Raw genomic sequence first — 25243 nt, 5'->3', positions numbered from 1 at the left:
TGCTTAGAATCTAATTAGCAGATGGCCATCTTAAATTCATCCCCATACCGTTATGGCTGGAAAAGCAACAGTGGGGGGTGTGGAGACAGACCTCTGCCCCTTGTCCTGTGCCTGCCCCCTAACTGCTACTTGTCCCCACCATGTACCCCCAACCCACCCACCGGTCCCTTCACAAAAGAAAATTATTCTTCCACAATCAAGTCTCTTAAAAGTTGTGATCATTTTTATTATATATAGAAATACACTGCATCTTACACAGGGATGAAGTCCAATCATGCTTTAAAGCACCTCATATTTGGAGAGAGGGGGTTTGGACCTCAAGTTCTGCCTAAGCCAACGGTCACTTTACACCAACCTAGAGCCCCTAACAATCTATGAATCTATTTTTTGGACCATGACAAATCTCACTTTCCTAAAAGTATGTGAAGTATAGAGCCATGAGGAAATAGCCAACCTGTCAAGATGTCTATTATGAATTTAAGGCCCTTGCACAGATCTTCTAACGCATATTCCAAATTCAACCTTGAGGAAAAAAAAAAAAGCGACAAGCACAAGTGGTATAAGGAATTCTTTTCAAAAAACTACCTGTATTATGGGTCTTGCTGTTAGCAAAATGGGAGTTTACAGAAGGAAGGAAAACAGAACTGAAAAAAAATAGAACTAAGAGCTTCTTTAAAATGTGAGTACACACTAATTTTCTTATTCATATTTAAAAAATATTTTTACCGTTAAGTCAGCCAATTCTTCACTATAATTATCATGTTTAGTGACATTTGAAAAGGAGCGCAGAGCTTCTGTAAGACGAGGTAAGGCCATCGATTACTCATTCAGTGATCCATAGGATGAGAAATTAATTCCTACTCCAACTTGCAGGCACCTAAAAAAAAAAAAAAGAGAGCAAATAGAATAAATGAAGCTTTGCTGACTGACATATTTTAGAAACAAATTAATATAAGACTACCCTCACACAGGTAGATACAGATATTCCTTATTTTTGAGCAGCTAGAACTATAGTCACACTTTAGGTAAGCAAGTATTTTAAATTCAAAAGAAAGCAAGCGAAGATCATAAATGGGCAACAGATAAAGTAATAAAAATAATCTTATAACAACAACATTACTAGACGCGGCTTTTTCCTGTTATCACCTACATAAACCAACACTAACAGTAAAGAGCATGAGGTTCAATTATTCATTTAGCACTGTCAACAGAAGTATTATGATAAAAATGTATACAATACAACTGTTATCATTTGGAGATAAAGTACAAGTGATTATAATCTATCTGAGGATTAATTTTAAAGTGGGATGCATTAATGGCTTTCATTTCATTCAAGTATGCCCAGAAATGAAAGAAAGACCTTCTCTTTTGGCAGTCACTTAAGGAACCAATCAAGGGAATATACAAAGTAGTCCTTTTTCAGTAAAAAAAGGATAAAAAATTCATATGCCAAATGCTCACAATAGAAAAAAGGAAGACAAGATGTTACTACATGACTAGAAAGACAATGCTCCAGGCTGTGTTCAGTTTGCAAACATGAATGCATACTTGCATTTCTTCTGAAAGCTCACTCGCTCTTTAAGATTATCATTTGTTGCAGTGAGTGCATTCATATTTCTAATGCAAAACATGGATTCATCTTGCACATTTATATTCCCAATGTTATACTCTTTTCACTCTAAATCTTTTGAAAAACTCAAATGGAGTGCTCTCAAACTGTTTAGGTTGGAAGTTGCCAAGGCACTGTTCATTAAATGCTCAAGGCAGTAACTCGCAGCCACAATTGCTGGCAACAACAAGTGCACACTGTTTTAGATTTGTTTTATATAACTTTACTAAAGATACCACTCATCTAATAATCTACACACAATGATCCTTCAAAGGACGCTTCAAGAGCTCTTGGCCTTTCAAAAGTGAAAAGGAAAATTTTAAATATATGATAGGTGTCTTGAAAGAAAGATATTACTCCTCTTGGTTAAGGACAAGAGTTAAACATAAACCAGTTTAAGTGATCAGAAACTGGTTTAAACTTACAACAGAACAGAAGTTCAAGTGCACATAAAGCAGTTTCAGAATGGCTAAATCTGGTAGAAGATAAACCTGACTGAATGTTGTGCCAGACCTAACTGATTTAGATCAAACCAGTTTATGGAACTTCTGTCCCAGACCCCTTCCTTGTTCAAGTTAAATCGCAGCCCCTTGGCATCCCAGGACGTTTTGCAGCTCTGGACTGGCCTGCACCCTCTGCTCGAGCAGAGTAAGGCAGGCCCCACCCCTCTGCGCTCTAGCTAGAGCAGCGGGGGCTGGCTGACAAAGAGGTGGGGTGGGAAACCTGGCTGACGACGCAGCCCGTCTGCCTGGTGGGGGCAGAGCAGCCCCTGCCAGACTTTTCCTCCGCTGGAGAGGAGCAGGTGGAGGCATAGGCCAGCAGACTCAGACGGAGGAGAGGGAGGGGGTTTAAACCCCCTCCACAGCCCATGGGACCCCAGTCCAGGCCATGATTCTACCCCCTCAGCCTGCTTAAGCAGGGGAGGACAGCCCCAGCCAGGGGGTTTTAATTCTCTCTCCCCACTCCAGCAGAGCAGGGAGCATGGCCATACCCTGGCTTGGGCTGGCAAGGCGATGCAGGGAAGGGAGGGAGATTTAACACCCCCCCCAGCCAGGTTTTGCCTGGCAGAGTGGCCCCTCCCAGGCTTTGCCCCCACTTCTCCTTAGGTCCCACCACCCACCACTTGAGCAGCAAGGGGGTGAGGAAACTGCTGACAGGGGCTGCTTCCCCTTCCCTCTCCAGGCACACCCTGACTGGGGACCATGCAGGCCAGGGTGGGAATTTAAACTCCTCCCCAATCATACTCAGCAGCCTGCCAGGACTTTGCCAAACCTCCTCCCCCTCAGCTCAGCTTTCCTCCAGCCTTCCTGCCACTGCCAAAGGGAAGGGAGGGCTCACTCTAGCACCCTCCAGCTTCTAATCTGAGCCTCTGCAGGCATGTGACTGCATTTCCTGAATCAAAAATGAATATCTACTCATTTGCTTCTTGGTTCAGTCCACACTGACGACACCAAGATGTGGGGCGAGGTGGGCACACTGGAGAGGAGGGACAGAATCCAGCTAGATCTAGACAGGTTACAGAGGTGGGCGGATGAGAATAGGTTGGGATTCAACGCGGACAAGTGCAGGGTACTGCATTTAGGGAGAAGGAACCAGCAACACACCTATAAGCTGGGGAACACCCTTCTTGTCAACATGGTGGCAGAAAGGGATCTTGGAGTCATTGTTGACTCCAGGATAAACATGAGCCGCCAATGAAAGGAAGCCATTAGTAAGGCTAAGCACACCTTGTTGTGCATCTACAGATGCATCACAAGCAGGTACAGTGAGGTGATCCTTCCCCTCTATGCAGCATTGGTCACACCACAGTTGGAGTTGGAGTACTGTATCCAGTTCTGGGCACAACACTTCAAGAGGGATGTTGCTAGTATTGAGAGGGTCCAGAGGAGGGCCACTAGCATGGTCAACGGGCAGTGGGGCAGACCCTACGAAGAGCAGCTAAAGGGCCTGAACCTATTCAGCTTCCACAAGAGAAGGCTGAGAGGGGATTTGGTGGCCGTTTACAAACTCACCGGGGGTGGGACCAGTGGGAATTGGGGGAGGCTCTGTTCCTCTCGGCACCACCTGGGGTTACTAGGAATAATGGCCACAAATTGTTAGCAAGAAAGTTCAGGCTAGACATTAGGAGACATTACTTTACAGTTAGGGTTGCCAGGCTCTAGAATGGGCTCCCAAGTGAGGTGGTGGTCTCTCCTACCTTGGGGATCTTCAAGAGGAGGCTGAACAGATATTTGGCTGGAGTGATATGACCCTGGCACCCGTTTCTGCCCGGGGCAGGAAGTCAGACCTGATGATCTGTTTAGGTCCCTTCCGACCCTAAGCACCATGATACTATCATGATACACAGGTTAAACTGATCTGCAAAGACTGAATTGATTCAGGCTCAGGCTTTTTGAATGTGTCTACTTAGCCCTTTATTTTCAGTTTTATCCAAGTTACTTTAATGTGATTGTGTGTGTTAAAGCTATATTTGTATATTTTGCCATCAATTCTATATGTTTGTTTAACAGTAAATCTGATGTACTGTTCAGAACTTAGACAAACAGGACATAGACAAACAGCAAGTACCAGAAAGTTGTGCATAGTATCTCTAGTTGCTCAGTCAACTAGCTTGTACCTTTTAGTTAAAATAAACCAAAGCAAAGGATGCCTGGATTTTCAGCGTTAATCCTAAATAATCAGTGAACCTTTTAACTAATTTCATGCAGGTTATTTGTATGAGTGATAAAGTACAAGGCACTGGAAATTAAGAAAAAGTTATTTCCCCTTCTAGAGACTAACTGAAACTCTAGCTCAGACCACTAGGAACTAAATGACAGTGTCATCTGTTAGCTCTTAAGTAGCTTACATAAAACAGGTTGGTCTCTCTAGTATAGCCTCTAGAGGCTGAATATTCTTGTCACTAAGGGTGATGGACAAATGACCATTGTAGTCATTTTAAAAGGAGAGCAGGAACTGCTCTTGTAACAAGAACATCTTCATCAACCTGTAGTGATGCAAGTCAGTTAAATCACCCTAACTTTGACCCTGGATGAAGCAGGGTTAAAGTTGAAGCAGTTTTGCTACACTTGTACTGCTACAGAATCATAAAGGTGTAACTATCTGAACCCCTGTCCTTTGATGCAACTGTTACTTCTGTCACTGACAGTGGCACATAAGCCCCAGGTACTCAGTAAAGGGAGACCCAGAATGGAGGCAGGGAGCAAAGTGCTTGGAGCAGGGACAGAATAGGGCTGAGAAAAGACGCCAGGTGTCGCTGCCGAGAGCCAAGTTAACCCTGCCCTGGTTCTGCAGCTGCCACTGAATTTAGGGCTCTGGTTCTTCACTCAATATATTTTTATACAGCAGCTGAGGGACCAGGAAAAGGTTAACTTGGTTCTTGGTGGTGACACCTCTTGCAGCAGCATCCTGCCTCCACTTCATGCAGCAGCAAGCTCAATCTTCTCTGCCTCCCCAGGATGCAAACTCTGTCAGGCATGCCTCTGATGAGTTGGGACCAGAGCAGCATTAAGGCAGAGGAAGGATGGGGGAAACTTAACTTGTGGCACACCTGCCAAAAAGATGGGCCATCAGTGCCCTATAGGTATCATGTCAAAACAAGATACAAGAAAAGGAAAATGCTTTCTAGCATTTTCATCAGTACAGAACTAGATGTATTTATCTCAACAGAGAATATTGCCAATATGTTGTTAAAGTCCACTTTGTCCTCAACATGCATCAATAAATTGTCACATCCTTTTTGCTCCATTCAGAAAAAACAGCATTATGGAGCTTCGTAATAAGCTATTTCCTCACTTTTACATATGCCATGATGAGCAGTGAAGCAGTTACAGTTGATCCTATCCTGTCACTTAATACCATTCTCTAGGCTAAGTAACTTCTCCAATTGCCCACATTAAAAATCCTTCAGCTCAGCTACCAGGAGCAATTTAACCAAGGACCAAGGATAAGCTACCTGAGCAAAATAAGAATGTTTTACACCTCCAAGTATTATCATTTGCATAAGTTAGCATACATTAAAATGCATATATCAGTTCATACCTCCAAGCTATTGTTCGAGGCTTTCTGAAAATTCAGATTGGTTACAGTATCCTGACCCATTTAATGTTTTACTTCAAGCCCTCAATACTTTTACATGTTAAATCAAAGCTGAATTTCTGGTGACAAGATACATTTGTGTCTTATTCTTTGCTCCCCTCTTCTAGAGGTGCATCAATAGAGATTTTTTGGGCTGATACCGACATCCGATTTTTAGGGAGGCATATTAGCCAATACCGATCCGATTTCCGATACAGCATGGAGACCTGCCTCCAGCTGGCAAGTCTGTTGTGGTGAAAGGGGAGAGGGGAGTGAAGGGGCATGTGGGGCGGATCAATTGGGCTATGGAGGGGGCTGCACCCACCCCAAATTTTGCCATAGCTCCCTCCCAGCACAGCCCCAGCTCTTCCCAGTGTGTGGTTGGAGATGGGGACTCAGTCAGGATATCAGTACCAACCCCAAAAATCTCTATTGGTGCACCCCTAGAAGAGGGGAGTGAAGAATAAAAGACAAATGTATCTGTTGTCACCAGCCTGCAGCTGCAGCCCACCTGCCTTGCGCAGATCCAAGGGGCACATTCCTCCCCCTCCTCTCCTGTACCCGCAGCATGCCCCTCCCTCCCTTTCCTACACAGACTTACCAGCTGAAGGCAGCTCTTCACGCTGCTGGGCTCTGCTCTTCACTGCCTGAGTGGTGTGCTGGGGCTGCAGGCAAACCATCGGCCACATGGGGCCGATTTCCAATACAGCCAATTTTCTTTATATCAGTACTGATGTAATATTGAATCAATATGTCAGTGCAACTCTACCCTCTTCTGTTCTCCCCATCCCCACCCCCTCAAATAGACTTTCCCCTATCAAGGGGATTGATAAACATTACCCTAGCTCAGGATTCTCAACCTTTTTAGACTCAAGGCATCCTTCTGTAATTTTTCTGAATTTAGCAGCACACCATTAAAAAAATTAAATGAAGTTTCCATTGTTTTCTGAATATGGGAAATATATAAAGTTGGAACATTGCTATAGCTGTGATAGTCAAGGAAATGTTCATGAGACAGAAATTTTTTGTGACACCTCTTATTGGACTAACCGTATGGTTGGGAGAGCTAGCTCCTGCATGAGCTTTGGGGCATTAAATGCATTCTCTCAGATCTAAGAAAGAGGCAAGTGCAGGCTGAACTAAATAGCAGAAAAGTCTATGTAATGCAAACAGCCCCTTTGGAAGGATGTAAACTACAAGCAAGACTTCAACGTTGTCATTCTTATTCTACTTACTTGTATTGCTACAAGTGAAGAAACAACAGATTCAAGTTATTCTGCTTTAAAAAAAAACCAATCACTTGTCATGTTTGTCATTTTTCATTTGGCAAATATTTTTTTAATCATTTCTAATACTTGAGACACCGTGCCCCAAGCCACAGAACTGGAAGGCAGAAACTGCCAATTCGACACCTCAATTTGTCGTCTCCCCTTGGAAAAGCCCTGAACCAATCTCTTCTTCAGTTTCTATATCTGTGAAACAGAAGAAAAGAAGTGATATCCTCCTTTGTAATACTGTGAGAAGCCTACAAAATGCAAACAAAGTACCTTAAACTTATTTAAAAAACCCCAAAGCTTATTATACTTAAACACAATTGTATTTGATTTTACCTTTGAAACTTATTTTTACAGAGGAAGGGAAGCCATAAAAGCAGATTATATTCTTAACTAAGACTTGTACCAAGCAGAAAACCTTTTAGGATTTATTGGCTCAAAGGTAAGCCTTAATGGTAAGCTTGGCCCATAATTTTAGTAGGCTTTTATCATTAAAAAGAAAAATGAAAAATATGTAACAAACCTTAAAACTGCCACCCACATACCAAAATTCAGGTTGATTTTACTGCAGGTGGAAGAAATGTTCCTCTTTTATCCCAGTGGGTTATTTATCTTTCCTCCAGCTACTGCCTTTTCTATCATTTTCCTAAACCAATTACAGACCTGCTTTTTCTCCCCCACCCCATCCCACTGGTGTAGTTAAAAAAAAATCTATTAACAAAATGGATTTCTGATTCTTGTACTACACATAGCACAAAACACAAGCCTTTTGGATCAGTGTAGCCTACCGACACAGGACATGAACAGACTTTACATTTCTAGCAAGAAATATATCCTTTAATGCCACAAGAGCATTTTCTTCAAGTGGTCTGTGGCAATTAAAAAAGCAGCAATTCCACCATAAACTTCTAGCCGTTTTGAACAGCAACTTCCCTATGAAGAGATGTGGTCTAGCACCATGTGTAATGCATGTACACTTTAAATTGGCACCATAGGGGTACCTAGGACTCCCAGTATCCTAAAATTCCTTGTGCTCCCTCCCCCTCTCCCAAGAAAGTAAGGGAGAGGAGCTAATTTCTTGATGGTGTGCTGTCCAGGCACCCAGTTTAAGACCCAGTGTCAGGGAACCCAGGAATTGCCCCAGCTTCCACAGAGCAGACAGCAGCTACCAAAGCTGACCCCTACCCCCCAGGAACCCAAGGATCATCCTGCAGAGGCCATGGCAGCTCTTGCTGCCGAAGCACCTGCAGGAAAACCTCACTGGCACTGCCATTGTGTTTGACAGCCCAGTTGCTGACCTGCAACCAGGACTACAAGCACACCTAGCTGCAGCTGCCTACACAGCCCCAGTTCACCTGCATGAGGGTAAGGGCAGGGGCAGGGGGCATTTCCTCCCCTTCCCATGTGGTATCAGGTGGAGGCAGCCTGTCCATCATGGGGGCAGAAGGTGCAAAGGAAGAGCCAACAAGTTCATGTTTGAGGCAACTTTGTTGCCCCCCAGCCATGGGCAGAAGTGCCTGCATGCTTCCCTTCATACCACATTTCCCTGGCGCTGCAAATTTCCTGGAAATTCTTAGGGCTGCAACTGCATGCCTATCCATATCCAGAGAGCAAACAAAAATGCATGTTTAAATTTCAGGTTTAAAATTTTAGGTAAATTAAGATAAATGCATCTCTCTCTATTCACAAATTATGGAGTGTTAAGAAATTCTGAATATGACAATGTTAGGACTGCAACATAAACAGATATAAGCAAGGAACTTCAGAGGTACTGCTGAGACTGCTTTAAGGCATGGTTCCATTCTATTGGGCTAGATATTGCAATATCTGATATCTGACACACTGAAGTCATTTCAAAACTTAAATAAATAGACTAAACAAGGTGAGTAAAAAACAAAACAAGGAATATGATACAGATCAAGGTTCTTTATATGTTTATACTGCTTGTAAGTCTAAATATATTTTCATATGTATTTAACATATTTGTGAACATTCTAAGATTGCTATATTTATTATACATAATTGATTAACATAGATTAATAGTAATTGATACTATTAATTAACATTAAATTGATACTTCTAAATACTGGTTTACTACTACTAGTGGAAGAAAGTAATGTCTACAGTAAAAATACCTTTAAAATAAAAAATGCCGTTAAAATAGTAAAGGATTGTGAAATTAAAATGGAGAATTTATCAGACTTATTAAATTTCTTTCATATCATGCTATTGTGTTCAAGTTTTACACCTCAACTTAAAAGTTAAATAATTAACTTGTTCCATGACTTATTTACAAATCTTTAAGAAGTTTTTAAATTAAAGATTGACCCATTTATTGTACACTGTATACAAACAAAATAATATGCATATTCAGAATAAAGATCTTAAAATTAAAGAACTGCCATTTACCAAACAGCATTTGGATCAAACAACTGATCTTGCATTTTACTGGTCAATAATACGTATGTATTTAAAAATGCAAAGAAAAATCAAAACTAACTTAGGAAGAGTCACCAACAGAAGCCGTAATAAAAAAGTCATTGCATTTAATCTAATATCACAGAAGGCAAGTTCCAAACACTACATACATTAGCTCATTTTAATCTTTAAATAAACCACAAAAAGCACTGAGATCAACATTTGTCAAGAGTCTGTAAAGCAGGATTTTAAAAGATTGCAGTAGCTATAGAAGCAAGGTAAGAAACCACAACCTAGAGTTTTAAACTCTGTTTCTCTGCAGACAAGATACTGTAGTAGGCGAATCTGTGTTGTACTAAAGTAAGTGAAAAGAGAGACTTTCATTATCACAATGGACAGGGCTCAATTATCACAATGGACAGAGGTGTAGCAAGCTCCACTAGCATAGTGGGGAAGAGAAACAGGGGTTGGGAAAAGGAAGATTATGCCCTGTAGAGTGGGTAGAGAGAAGGAACAGTGTCCCAGCTCTCCACACACTGGCAGCAGATGCTACTGCTATGGGCTTACAGCTGTTACAAGCTGGGGGACAGGCTCACTGCACATGAGATATAGCTAGCCCATGACACAGGCTGTCATAACAGGCCCATGACAGTGTCTGTGCTTAGTTCTCCCACTCACTGCCCTTCTTCCCAATCCCCCCTCCCTCCATATACTACTGGGTACCCAGCTTCTATGGGCCTGCCATTCTGGAGGATATATCATAACATCTGATGAAGTAAGGTGCTGCCTACCTAAGCTTATGCCTGTCTAAATGAGTTAGTAATTAAAGTATCACCCTGCCCTGCCTCCTGCCAGACATTAAAACGGTGATTGTTATATTTAACAGTGTTAACTGCATTATGCTTTGAGGTCATTATGCATAATTGACACCTATTTGCAAATTAACTTGCCTTCTTCCTTCAATAAAATGAACTTAACAATAAGTAATCATCTTGCCAGGCCAGGAAGTGTACATACTGGTTACATCATACTAAAACAGAGTCATACATACAGTACTAAATGTCTCTGCATGTCACAATTTTAGCATTATCCTCAATGTTTATTAACTGTACTGTACTCCATTTAAGTGCATAGCCTAGAACAGGGGCGGGCAAAATGTGGCCCGCGGGCCAGATGTGGCCCACCAGGCCATTCTATCTGGCCCGCGGGGCCCCTAAAGATTTAGAAAATTAATATTAATCTGCCCTGGGCTGCCTGTCATGTGGCCCTCGATGGCTTGCCAAAACTCAAGCCCAAAATAATTATCCACCCCTGGCCTAGAAACTGGAGCAGAGGGAAAGAGCATGGTGGCGGTGGCTGGCAGGGCGTGGCAGTAGGGGACAAACAGGGGACTGGACACAGAACATGGGCCTTATACTTATCCAGAGCATGTACTTATCCAATTTCATGTAATTGGGTGCATCTACACATGCATATTAATGCAAGGCAATAAACTCCAGTGCTTATCACACAGGAGTTTACTGCTCCCCGGTACTCATTTACACATGCACCCAAGACTGCAGCACATCGAGCTGCATCACAGCAACCCCAACTGGCAGGGAATCTGGGGGGTCAGCCTGCCAGCCCAGGGCTGCTTCCCCCAGCTCAATGTGCTGCAGAAGTTCTGGCTAGAGCATGAGGGTGCTTCAGTGCAGGGCTAGCTGGCAGGCAACTAAAGCATCCTTGTACCTTAGACATCTGGGCAGTGTCTACACATGCACTGCTGAGGAGTTTTTTTACTCCACAGTAAGATAGTACTCCTGCTGTGGAGAAAACTAGTTTACTCCAGCCTAATACCGGCACGCGTGTAGATGAGCAACATTTACTGTGCATCTAGTTAGTCTAGCACAGTAAACATCTCGTATAGATCTGCCCATTTAGCTCTAAAGGCTGGTAGTACCATCATATCAGCAGCCACAGAACTGACTAGCTCTCCCCATTTCTCAAGGTTTCTAATAGTTTCAGAGTTGCTATCAGAAGTCTTGAAAATGAGGGAAGATATGAACAACAAAACTCACTAGCTCCTGTCATATTCAAACCCTCCCCTTAACTATTTTTGGCTGTGTTAAAAGGAGTACCTTTAGTTACAAAAAGGCATGGATAAAATTTCAATTACTATTAAATTAACAAGAGTACAGTTTAGAAACAACAATAGGGCTGAAAGATGCTATGGACTTAAATGGTTTACATATTTAACTGATGTACAGATAATGAGAATTTGTTACAATGCAAACAGGCAAATTAGTAACGGTATTACATTATATACTTGAGCAAATCATGCACTTATTCAGTATACAGCTAGGTGGAGTACATTACATTTGTTGTAGATGTATTGCTTCCATTACCAGATACATCAGAACTTTTAGTGTATTTGTCCTCAATACTCCAGTAAGGTACAAATGGAAGCAAAACAACAGAAGTATCTTGCTTAAAGTCATGCAGAAATTCTGTGACAAAACAGGCCTTTCCGGAACATGTGCCAGTCCAGAACATAGGCCAAGGCCCAACAAGTAGAGCTAAGACCCCCTTCATGAAAGGGGCCACTAAGAGGATATAAATAATTGCTGGGGACAACAAAGGCTGCTTACAAATGTTTAAAAAAATAAATAAATGATTAAACAAACAAACCCCAAAAGGCAAGAAGGGCGAATATTTATTCCTTTCCACGATGCATGGCCCATTTCAGAAATGAAGTTCTGTGTCAGAGCAACTTGAATCATACAGTGGCTTGTTACAGATAGCTTAGTTTAGGCAGAGCCACAGTCCAGATTTTTTACCATTTGGAAGTCGACATGTCGACCATTAGAAGTCCATAAAATTACAACCATGCTAAGACAGCAATCATGCTGAAATAAAGTATACTTCTGACGGTTATAAAAGAAGCTATTTCCTATTTGGAAATTCAGGTACATAAAGAGAAATATACCACATGCCTCCAAAAATGCATTCCTTGTAGATCAACCAGATGAACTGTCTCCTTGCTGAACTGTTCTTTTAAGCAGATTGTTAAGGGCTGTTCCTATTTTTATCCCTAAGGTGTCTAAATGTGATTCTATTATACACTGCTTAAACCCCTAAAAAGCATTACAAAGAGTAATAAATTAATAATGTACTTCCATTTTACCCTTGAGGCTAAGTCACAATCAATACGGACTAAGACGACAACCCACCTACCTTTTCAACTAATGTTTTTTCAGGGATTTTATCATGGTGGGAGAAAAATCACACTCAGGTACCATAGATTTGAAAAATAATGTGTATTCAAGTATATAGGACATATGCTTTAAATTAATAGATTCAAATATTTCCACATGGAAATACATTTCATATCAACAGCAGTAGGGCAAATTAGAGGGGTGATGCAAACATATTTAGAAAGAAATGGAGACTTCTTACAGCCCCAAATGTAGAAACAGGAAGAAAGATGCCATAAGGATGTGCCATCATGCTATAAATGAATTCTCAACTTACCAACAACAACAAAAAAACAAAATGAGAAAATAAGGAAGTTTCCTGCAAGTATTACCAATATTAAAAGTGAATATCCAGAAAATGTTAAAAGGGTGGTACATGCATAACTGTAGCTAGGCACATTTATTAAATTGGTTCTACATCAGAGTAAGGGTGTGTGTTAGTGTAGTCCAAGAAAGATTAATTAGGGGGGAAATTACTAATGTGTCAGATTCAATGGCTATGATAACTGTCCATGAGTAGCTTTTGTGGAAAATTTACAACTGAAGCCCATCTCATTTCCTGTTACAGCCTAATTGTTCTATTGAAATCAGTTTGAGGTGCCTCACTATGTAAAAGGGTGCAAAAAAACAAAGGGTGACAAAACACTGGTTCTAAAGAAAGCAATAAAAGCAACTTTAATCATTGACTTCAATAGGGGCCATGATTTAACTTTAGGTATCCTTGTATCATTATGGTTTCTATAAATCACATAAACTAAGCGTTGTTTTATGCTACTTCTTTGTACAAAAAAAGTGATTAAATCAGTTTTGGATAAAACAAAAGAACCCTCACTTTAACTGAGATATTGGGGATATTCAGTAAAAGATTCATTGTTAGGATATCTGAGTCATAGGAGGCAAGTTAACATTACAGGTAGATTGTATGAACCAAGATAAAAGCTACTTGACACAGGAACTTAGTGCACATTTAGGCTTACAATTATTTTGAAATATTGCTTTCCTGTATTTAGAACATGAAAGAAATAAAAGTCCTAGACGAGTACCACTCAAGGGAATAAGAGACTTACTTGAGAGCAAGAAATTTCATTCTACCTTTAAATGCAGTCTTTAGCACAAGACAGGTATTTATTCAAGAATAAAAAGCAAGGCATACCAACAATTAGTGAAAAGGTAGAAACTTGCTGATAGCAATTTTTTTAGGTTGCTTAGTTGTTTAAATATAGTATCATACAGAATTGGAATGGTCCAGCAGGCCACTGAGTCTAGTCCCCTGCCTTCACAAGCTACCACTTATCCAAAAGAGTTGCAAAGTCTGTAACAATAAAAATACCCACTCTAGTGCTTCACACACCCCTCAGTGTTCCACAGCAAAACTGCAGGAGGGACTATGCAGAGGTTGGGAGGAGGATGGTAGCAGGCAAAATATGCCCAGATGTTGCTAGGAAAGCCATTAGGCCACATGCTGTGGAGGAAGACAAAACATGTCATCCATCCTTGACAATCTGACCCAAGGGAATTCTTCTTCCAGGCCCCAAATCTAATAATCAGTTTAAGCGTCAGTCAGTCAGTCAGTCAGTCAGTCAGTCATCGAGCAAGTTTCACCAGCCCAAGGAACCTTCACCAATACATCCCAGCCAATACCCAAGGCTTCAGACTGGAGGGGAGGGGCAAAGATATGGGAGTGTATGCGAGAGGAAGGGGAAGATGAAGATGCACGCAACCCAAATAATGCATTTGGGGGAAGGGAGGTAAACTTTTCCTAGGCTATTACCTGTGTAGGAATTACCAGGCAACTGCCACATACGCAAGCAATCTACAGGGTAATCTAAGTTCCTTTTCCACCCACCCAAATCAAAAACACATGGTCTCATTGCAACCATAAGAACATCACTGGTACAATCCTGTACTGTCTATGAAGACTGCCATTGTTTAGTTACTTCCAGTATGGGGTAGTTCTACTTAAATGCAAGCCATAGAATAATTGAGTCTGCTGTGACATCTTCCATGAAAGGAAATTCCACTCAAGAACTGGAAAACCTTTTTACTTTAAAAGAACAGCCTAACAGACTGTTATGTATGTATTTTGAAATAGTAAATCCAACTTGTTTAAACAGGAGGCAGGGTGGAGGTGCACCTTATAGACTATTTCGAGATGCGCACATTTTTGTAAGCCACATTTACTTTGTCAGATGTGATGCTAAACAGCTGACAAAGTAAACTGTTGCTCACAAAAGTGTGAGCATCTCTGAATTAGCTCATCTGGAGTGGTGTTAACTCTGATGTGCCTTCGGCCTGATTTCAGACTAAGACAGCTAAATATCTTTCCCTTGTTTAAAAAGTAGATGATTAACAGGTTTCACCTAAACAACAGACATCTGCTATTCAAGGACAGTTTTTAGTCACTCTCATATTAGTCAGACTGAAATCAGTAATCAAGAAGTAGAAAACACTTTATAACTCCTCCTACCCCTCCCCTCCCCCATATAGTTTTGTTAGCATAACTGATTTTATATGAATCCTGAAACTGAGTTTGACACTTGATCCAAAAATTAAACAACACACTAGTTAACATAAGTAGCAAACCGGCCATACAGCATCTATCAGAGTGGATTATTTTTACTATATCATTTCACTACTTTTTTAACCTACCACAGTCAGCTTGTTCTGAGTTTTTTGTCTTGGACTGAGGCTCTATTGCAATGGTCCTCAACCTCTCTAGGCTCCAGGCACCTCTCTTTAGTCTCAAGGTATCCCTTGGAAAATGCCAATTCTGTTTTCACTCCTTTTTTGACTGCTGAAAAATAATAGAGCAATTATTCTGCTGCAAAGAACTAGAAAAAGTATGAAAGGTCAGAATTTGGGGGTTTATTTTATGCAGCACCAGCAGTCCAGCACTGTGTGGCACCCCAGAGTGCTACAGCATCCTGGTTGAGAATCAATCCAAACTCACATAAAAAGTCTCTAGCATAAGGACATGAGTTCAAGCTTAAACTAATACCCTAACAACTGCACCATTCTTCTTAAGAACTGCAGTTGTAGACATTTAGTTCTGCGTTTGCTCACTGCAATAAAGTCTGCAATCCTTCCAAAAGTGATGTTTAATAAATAGAAGTGAATGTGTAAACTGTCTGGTGCTGGGTCTCCTGTCCCTCCCAAGTCTTTTGAAGGCAGGAAACAGAAGTTCTCTGAGCTAGGCAGATCCTATTTTGGCACATTAAAACCAATCACCAGATTCACAAGTGTACTCTCAAAGGACCGTGTAACGACTAAAACAAACGGGCAGGTTAGGAATTCTTTTCAAATCAGCTCTTAATCCCAGAGCTATATAAAATCTCAGGTTCTCAGTAAATAGCAAATGGCAGCTGTTCCTAAACCCATCAAGTTACCTGGTCTCCAGAAAAACATTCTGATTGCTCAATCCATCCCAACAATGCCAAAAATTTTTTTAATGTCCTCATAAAAAACAAAACAATAAGGTAGCTGTATATTACCTAAGAACCTGAAACCCAGTTTCCCAAGGGCCTGACAGTACTTGCATCATGATACACCAGCTGCTAAAATAATGTCAGAACTGAAATAAGAAAAGCAACAGGGAAAGGTTTTTGGGCTGTTTGTTTGTTTTTAAAGGCACCTCTTCCTCAAATACACCTCATCAGACAATGTAATGAGAAGTACTTTCAGGACCAGTAAATATTTAAAATACTGGTTAAGGACCAGGTGAAGAAAGTGCATTTATTCATAAAAAGGATACAAATACTTCATCTGATTTAATAAACTCTTAAGTACTGACACTACTATTTTAAGCATTTCAACTAATTCACTCATCCTAGAGTATTTACTAAGAAGCTGGACAGAGCAAACTTTCCAAAATACTGTCACAGTTCAAGGAAAAGTTCCATCTACTAAATACTCATCAAAATCCATGTCATTCTAAGCTTTCTTTTTTCACTTGGTAGGTTCCAACACACTTTGACCTTCCCAGCACACTCTGAGGACAGGTTTTCTGTGTCTCCCCTTGATGAAAATGTAACCTTGTGGTTCAGCTGCCATAGCATCCCCTGTCCCCCCATGCAACTACTAACACCACAAGACACTGATACAGCTTAATCACACTCTCTCAGAGCCCCACACTTGCTTACAGTTGTGAAGGTGAACTTCAGGGTTATTTCTGGGTTTTTCCACTCCAGCTACCCATCTAATGCAAAATGCATTCGAAGTCCAGGAAGTAAGAGAGAGCATAATGCCATAGCCTACCGGTTATAGAAGTCCTATGACAAAAGGAGTCCAAGTTTCCAGTTCCTTCTGCCAGAATTATTTTGCATAAGACAGTCACTGGAGAACCTAGAATCCATGTCTCCTTTCTCCTAGACACATTCTCTTGACACTAGACTACTGAAAGAGAAATGGCTACTTCCCCCTCTTCCCTTGAGCTGAATATTTGTTGTTGACATCAATTACTAGTACAGTTCAGTCCTCACTTGAGGGACTGGGGACTTAGAATACAACCACTTTTCAGCACAGACTCATATTGCAACAGGCTTAGTTGGTAGTTAGATGCATTAAGTGGCCAATCTAGATTGCTAGTGTGCATCCGCTGTAGCCTAACCCTAGGCACCAAAGATCTTTTCAAGACAAAACAGATGCCTTTGTATTTTTGAGGCTGGCGAGCAGGACTGATCATTAGGAAGGCTCTTTGTGACTTCAGCAGCTAAAGTATGCCTAGGTCACATTTAGACACAAAGAAGCCTGATCAAGATTTGGCTCGTGGACATCTGGTTCTAAGTCCAAGGCCCCCTGTGGTCTCATTTTATAGCTCACATACTGAACAGCACCTTTCTTACACAGCATGTCAGCCAAATAGTAAAATAGCAGCTTCCCCTTTCATTATTTTGTATTATATTTAAGACAATTTAAAATTAGCACTGATTCTCTTCTTTGTATTGAGAGGAAGTGCAGCTTTCCTTTAAACATAACTGTGTGTGCAAACTGGAATCAAATCCACCAGCTGCTGCCCACTCTTCCTGGGCAGCCTGCCTACATTAGTGGTAATATGTGTATGAGGAAACAAGACACCTATGCAATCTCCCTTAGTAAAGGGTTTGGTTACATTTGATCAAAAGGCATTGAACATGGGGTACTTCAGGCTATTCTAGGAATTAGGGAAAAATCTAAGAGTTACTGTTACTGAAACCCTGAAAAAAAGGAAATTATTTCTTTATGATCTGAAAGAGCTAAAGCAAGAACTTCTGAATTACAAAATACTTAAAGTGGGTTAGTTTCTAGAAGTGCACTGATATTCTCTTAGGACATATACATATACAACCTCTTCCTGTAATACCTATCAGAAGGTATATTTTGTATTGTTAAGGAATGATTGCACAGAAGTAAAAATGTTCCTGTTTCAAAAGTTAAAGGTCTTCTAAAATATATTTAATACTACTCCACAGGTAAGGTTAAAAAAAAAAAGCCCAGATTTATAGACCTAGGTTAGATCCCCCCATAAACAAACCTTCATTACACAGTCCAAACAAGAAATTGAGTTTTCTTCCATTTGCTCCTACAGAGTCAACACAAGTGACAGTAAGTTGAACACTATTATTTCTTCTGCATACTGTACTGGTAGGTTAGTTTGGGCTATAGAGTCTTTAATATTGGCAGTAGGCCATTTCCTGTTTTATGCACTCTCTCAATTCTTCAATTCTGTAAAAAGAATGAGGTTTGTTTCTCCCAGTCTACCAAATCTTTGAATATTCTACTTTCTTTTGTTGCTAAGTCCCCAAGTTCCTTATTACACGCATCAGCCCCTTGACTAAAAAATAGGAAGAGAAGAGATTCAAGGCTTTTCTGTACAGTTTCTTAATATGCCAAGGAAAGGGCAAAAGGACACTGCAAATATGATTTGCTCCTTTCAATTCCAGTACTTTAAAGACATTGTGCTCAGGGGCCACAACACAGAAATCAGAATTCAATTTTAGGAAATAACAATACAGAGCTACCTAGATCACCAGTTGAATAATTTTCACTATTGATATTTGGGAGAAAACTGGCTGACATTAACATGGTCTTTCTCCCTCTACTTTAAGAAGGGAAAAGGATTTATCTGAGTGCTCAACAGGATGAAAAATATTCAGCTGAAGCACTTGTGTAGCCCCATGTAAACAAGAATATCTCAGCATCATGAGATCTAATTTATTGGCACAACACTCTCTGAAGTAATGATATAAAAACTTGATTTTACTATTGAAGAACTGAGGCAAAAAAGAATAACTAGTTTACTCAAGATGACAGGTTAATGCCCTAAACACTAGACCACGATTTCTCTCTGCAGCCTGGGTATTAGCCTTGGGACAGGGATTTAATTCCAGACTCTACCTCAAAATTCCTGTGTGATCTTGAGAAAGTCATTTTGGGCTAGATCCATAAAAAGATTTGGGCATAATAATGCCCATTTTATGCGCCTGGCCCCAGAGTGCAGTTCAGACTCCTGAGTAAAGCACTTTAACTCTCTATGTGCTGAGAGTAAAGTAGAGGGTGTTTCGGAAAGTAACAGCAATACGGCTATACAAGTTTCCCTCACATTATGCCGTACATTTGCCCCTGGAAAATGGCGCATAACTCAAATTCGCATAAAGGAAACCCTCTTTACAATGTAACAAATAGGGATACGTTCCAAGACCTTGACTGTACTGAACCCCAGACCCATTTCTACCACTTTTACAAGACAACTGTGGTACTTACCAACAGCAGACAGTACACAAACACAGGGTACTATCATAATGGGGATGGCAACTACAGAAACACATGTTGCAGACAACAAGCCAGGAGCACAGATCCACACAAGAGACTATACTTTGGTTCAGGTCACTCCCACAATGCACCGCACAAAGCAGCTGACTGCAGGTTTCCCACATAATCACATAAGAGTGAATTTACTTCACATATAATGAATTTTTAGTATAAAAAGGGTCATCACATAATTGCAAATTCACACAAAGTGAACCCACAAAGTGAGGGGAACCTGTACAGTAAAAACATTCTGCATGCAGCGAGTACTACGCAGAAGTGGAGAACACCGATGGTAGCCGTGTTGAACACACCCATCATTTACAGCTATGCAAAAAGTGATGAGATCCAGCAGAATCACAGAAAATTAGGGTTAAAAGTGACCTCAGGAGGTCATCTGGTCCAACCCCCTGCTCAAAGCAAGACTATCCCCAACTAGATCATTCCAGCCAGCGCTTTGTCAAGCCAGGCCTTAAAAACCTCCAAGAATAGCGATTCCACCACTTTTCTAGGTAACTTGTTCCAGTGCTTCACCACCCTCCCAGTGAGAGAGTTTTTCCTAATATTCAGCTTAAACCTCCCTTGCTGCAACTTGAGACTATTGCTCCTTGTTCTGTCATCCGTCACCAAGAACTGTCTAGCCCTAGTAAATGGTAAACGTACATAAAATGGATGCAATCCACAGAACAAAGTACCTCCAGCACCAAGCCACAGAATGCTGATGAAAAAGCAACGTTTAACACCAGGAGTGGGCAAATACAGCCTGAGGGCTGAATTCAGCCCTCTAAAGGATTCTGTCTGGCCCACCCACCCAAGCCAGGCATGGGAAGCAGCCTGGACCATGGCACGAGGCCAGTCCTGCTGCCTACCCCCAGGCATGCAGCAGGGCTATAGTAGTGCAGCGACCAGACTATTTTCTGACAGCCCCTGCAGCAGCAGCTCCTTCTGACAGCAGCAGTACCTGGCCCCACTGCCCAGGCATCCTAACCCATCCACCCCGTACCAGCCAACAGGGGCAAGACCCACACTGTCAAGGCAACGGGTGGAGCTGCAAGTGGGCAGAAAGCAGCATCTGGGAAGGAGACAGGTGGGAGGGACCTGAGAGACTCCAGGATCTCGGGACAGTGACACCATGGGGCCAGGCCTGAGGCCATGCTGCAATCCTCCACACACCCCTGCAACAGACACAAGCAAGTTCTGCAGGCAGGGGAGTCTAGGAACCATATCATGGATCTGCCCTGGCCCCAGTCCTGTGCTGTCCCAGAGCTAGGAAAGCCCAGCCACTCCCCAGAGATGCACTCTTCCTAGTTCCCCCACCCTGACCAAGCTGCTTCTAGCCCTCCAACTCCCCTAGTCCCCAGATGCCCCCCAAACCCACAAACCACCCTTAAAGGCCTGCTAGCCCCCTCTGATCCCACACACCCCAATTTAGATTGCATTCCCAATGCAACTCCAGGCACCAGGAAACGTGTGTACAAGCGGAACCAGAGCCACATGATCACAGATGGGGTCCTGGGAATGTCTGCACATGCCCTAAGCCAGTCTGATCCTTTGTTGCAAAGGCATTCAACACAAAACAAAACAAAACAAAAATGCCTAGTTTATGGATCCAATAAGTATCCAGACAAGATAATCTTTACAGGTCTAGGCAGCATATTAATGTTCATAGCCATATAAAATGAAAGAAATGTGGATGCCCAGGTAATTACTGGCAAAAAAAAATTGGGCACCTATTCCATTACACAGGAGTTGTGCACAAATTCTGAGAACTGACCATTTGGAATCTAACTAAATCCTGAATCAAAGTGCTGATTTTAAATACATAATGCCTATTGTGGATCTAGCCAGAAGCTTCACAAGAAGCTTTTGCACCTTTGGCAGCAGTAACAGCTGTCAATCTTATGCCACCCCTCTAATTATACTATTGGGTTTAGCCTTTACTCTCCCTGCTTCTCATTTCAGACTCCACCTAGTTAGTTCATTCCAAACAAACAATCTTATATATAACTCATTATAGGTCTTACGTTAAATTGTTCTATAATGAGATAAATAACTCTGAAGTAAAGGTTGTTTATTTTTTCTTTACCCTAACTTTAAATGGGTAATTTGGTTTTCTGTAAGAATGTGTTGGCTAACAAGTATCTAATAGGAACCTCAAATAATGCTACCAAAAGCAATTTATCAGAATATCTAAGCTATTATTTAGAGTAATGGGGCTTTCCAGCATTTTTTCTAAAAACACATTCCCATTTATTCCTCAAACAATATTAGCAGCTACAATTAATCAAGTATTTAACTATAAAACATAGTAGTCTCTTAGTATGACAACTGCAATTTAAGATTTTCTTGGTAGCACTTCAATAGTTAATTTTGTCCTGCCATATTACAGACAGATTCTACGTATCCCAAAACCTAACATTCACCTTTACATTTGGCACATAAGCTTTAGTTCTCTAGAATTTACTAGCCAAACCATATTAAGGAATTAATTTATCAGTTAATATATATTCTCTTCTATTCAATACTATTAATACCACTTTGCAGTTGCAATATTCTACTGTTCCTATTGCCAAAAAATGTTTTTGTTTACTGTTTTCATTACATACAAGTCCTACTGGGTTTTTCTTCCCATATTATATTGCCACATTTCAAATTTAGACAGTGTTCAGTAGTTCTCTAGCAATATGCCATTATTACTTTAGGAACTTTTTACTACACACCCATTTATGGTATATTGCTTGGGAACAAAATTGCTTGAAATAAGTTGCTGAAAACAACTGTGCTGCTGTAGGCAACTAACACCTCGCTCAAATGTAAGTCAGAACATACTGCTACACAGCCTCCTCTCTGCACGGTATACGAGCATCAACAAGAGTCAATACTACCCGGAATTAACTTTTTACCTTGTACAGTTGGCACTACAACTATCTAGCATAAAGTATTACAGGACAAAAACCAAGGAGCTCTGGCTAGTTCCCCCCGCCCAAAAAAGTCCAAGGAAAAGTACCAGACATGTTTAACTTCAGTTTAAAGATCAACCTTGCAAACATAAACAGAACAAGGGCTAGACTTGTTTTTAAAGAAAAGCTAAAAAACCCACAGAAGTTGACACTCACTAAGGAAAGTTTTCCATTTGCTTGTGCAAATAAGATGTCTAGCATGTTTTTAGTTGTCCTGTATTTTATGGCATTTCTTTTACCAAAATTCAGGTATTTTATTAGCTGCAGGGGGTTTAACTAAAATACCAAGACCTGCAGTGGTCCTTATTAAAGCACTCCTCTGAAAGCAACAAGCAGTTTCACAATGAGCCTTAAAAATAGAAGTATTTATGGTAATCAGAGAGATGGAGTAGAATCTATCTTCTATGTCCTAAAACCAATTTCTTACAGTTTAAAAAGCATGCATAGTTGCAAAATATTGTAAATGCACCAACAGGATATGGGGTTGCCTCATATTTACTTTCCCATTTTTCTATGGATGTCTGTTGCAGCATGAAGAGTCAGTTTCTTTCCTGCGTGCATGCCAAAATATTTTCAATAGAAACAAGCAGCATCATTTGATGCCTGGCTTGAAAGACAATTCCTTGATTTTATTACCACTGTGCTACAACATGTGCAGTTGACAGTTACTCAGTCAAGTCATACACAATGCAAGGGGTTAACTAAAGAAGGTAAGTTAAAAAAAAGAAATAGAGCAGAGAAATCATAAACCTCTGTTGAGTCACTCCAACCCTTTAAGAAAACTAATCAGTTTTGTTCCCTATCCAATTTACTGATGCTTGCCATTGCTAATGCACAATGCAACAGACTTCTACTACTAGCTCAAAATTGGATGTAGTTCCTTCTTATTACCACTTCTCCCTAAAATAGCAAAATGAAGTTTGGTCATACTTATAGAGACAAGTAAGTGATAATAATCCTAATTTCTATCAATGTGGCTAGTATGTTAAGAACCAGAAACTGAACATTTATTCCCTATAACTAAGTCACTAAGACTACAAGGCTAGATCAAAACTGAGAAGATAAAGGTGAAACAAGACACATTTGATGGTTCCTTGTCTTGATGTACACATGGCTGACTCAATTCAATAGACATACAGCTTAGCCTAAAATAAAGTAGAAGGGTGGATTTGCATCTTACAAAGTAACCAAAGTAGATTTACACACACCCCCCCATAAGCTTTTTGCCCCTACAGGTTTAATGTTTGTTTCCATGTCTCCACCAGCACTGCCCCTCCCTCCCCTGCCCCCTTGTCCTTTGTGCTGTAGCTCCCCTCCCCTCCCCTCGCACCCAGCTTTCTGCAGGTCCTTTCCTGGAATCCGACGATGTGAGCTTCAGCTCATGCTGCACAGACTAGACTCGAATTTCCACTTTACACGTTAACCAATCCACCCTGCCTTTGACTCGGGGAACAACTCCTCAAGTTTTAGCATTGGTGATGCCTAGAAAACCCTGGGGGCCACTCGGCACAAGGTTCTCCACAGGGTCCGGCACTTACGATAGCACCAGAGCAGAAGAAACACTGCACAGGAGTCAGATCAACAGTCCGTCTAGCCTGGGATCCCATCTCCAACCAGTGTTGCCAGGTGTACAGTAATTATAACTGTATGATAATTTCCACCCTTGTATGATAGGTGAGTCACCTTGCTGGGGTCACCTGACCCCCAGTTATGTTTCCTGCTTCGTGCAGGGGGCTGGGCCCCATGATCTTCCAAGGTCTCTTCTGGCTTTACAATCTAGGTACGATGAATAACAGTAAAAGTGCTCAAAATGTGCGATAATTTTTGAGGCAGCTCACGCATGCAGCATATACAAAACTCAAGTCACTCTCGGGGAGCCTTAACTGATTTTTGGGTTTGCTGTCAGCACTTTCTTACAACTACTTGACTCAAAATGAAGAAATGCTTCAACTTGGATGTTTCTTCAAGTGAGAACTAGTGAGCCCAGTTCTCACTAACTCACTGGCAAGTGACAGGGAGCAAGACAAAGTAATAAGAAAAAGACTTATTCGCACACTCATTTGCCTGTTGTTTCAGTCAGTCTGTAATAGTTTTTTCAGCAAGTACGATCATGTTGGGCTTCTCAGATGAGAATCTCATATATAAGACCTGGAAATGCTGCCTCGTGTAGCAGCAGAAGTGGGAGCTGTAGGACAGTGTCGAGCCGGAGCTCTCTGGAGAGGCCTGGCCCCATTTCCAGGGGCACTGCACCCCGGCCCGCAGGCAGGTGGACGGGCAGGGGGAAATTTGGCAGCAGGACAGCACTGGTCATTAATACCCTCCCAAATTCCCAAGTCCCGCGCGGCAGGTTCAAGGCCCAGCCACGTTCCCCGTACAGCCGGGGGCCAGGCCCGGCCCGTCCGCTCAGTAGCTGCATGGGTCGCCCCCCGCCAAACTGGGCCGCGGCCAAGGGGGAGACACGGCTGCCGTTGACCATTAACCGCCCCCGCGGCCGGCACCCTCCCTTCCTCCCCCAAACAAATGCCTCCCGGCGGCCCGGCAGAGCCGCGGCACCGCCTCCCCGCGGTGAGATTCAACCCCGACGCCGCCGCCTCCCGACCCCCGCCCAGGGGAGCCGGCCGCTCACCTGCCTTCCGGCTGCCGCGAACAGCCCGGCGCGGCGCGATAACTGCCGCAAAGCACGGAAGTGCGGGGGGGAAGCGGAGGCCCATGGAACGCGCGGGTCCGTGTGGCTGTGCCCGCGCCGCTCTTGCCCCGCCCCCTCCCAGAGCGCGGGGGGGCGTGTCTCAGACGCGTCCCGGCGTCCGAGCAGCGGGTTGGGCTCCGCGGGGACCTGCGGGGCGCTGGCCTCGCACTGTGAGCCCTGACAATTCACGAGAGAAGACCCAG

At 42.0% G+C, this 25243-nt stretch overlaps 1 protein-coding gene across 1 annotated transcript in view; it reads right to left on the bottom strand.

Moving 5' to 3' along the window:
- ASCC3 (activating signal cointegrator 1 complex subunit 3) overlaps positions 1-25016 on the bottom strand; it is a 684038-nt gene extending 659022 nt beyond the window's left edge. The window contains exons 1-2 of the mRNA XM_019520164.1: positions 24981-25016; positions 727-877 (exon numbers count right to left, since the gene is read on the bottom strand). Coding sequence (XP_019375709.1) covers positions 727-816 — 90 coding nt within the window. The 5' untranslated portion in view covers positions 817-877; positions 24981-25016. The remainder of the gene's footprint in view (positions 1-726; positions 878-24980) is intronic.
- Between the last annotated feature and the right edge of the window lie 227 nt (positions 25017-25243).

This window comes from Gavialis gangeticus, unplaced genomic scaffold (assembly GCF_001723915.1).
Source record: "Gavialis gangeticus isolate Ggan-Ray unplaced genomic scaffold, GavGan_comp1, whole genome shotgun sequence".
In the NCBI taxonomy this organism is placed as follows: Eukaryota; Metazoa; Chordata; order Crocodylia; family Gavialidae; genus Gavialis; species Gavialis gangeticus.
The sequence above is the reverse complement of the archived record's forward strand: the minus strand, read 5'-3'. Positions and strand labels throughout refer to the sequence as shown.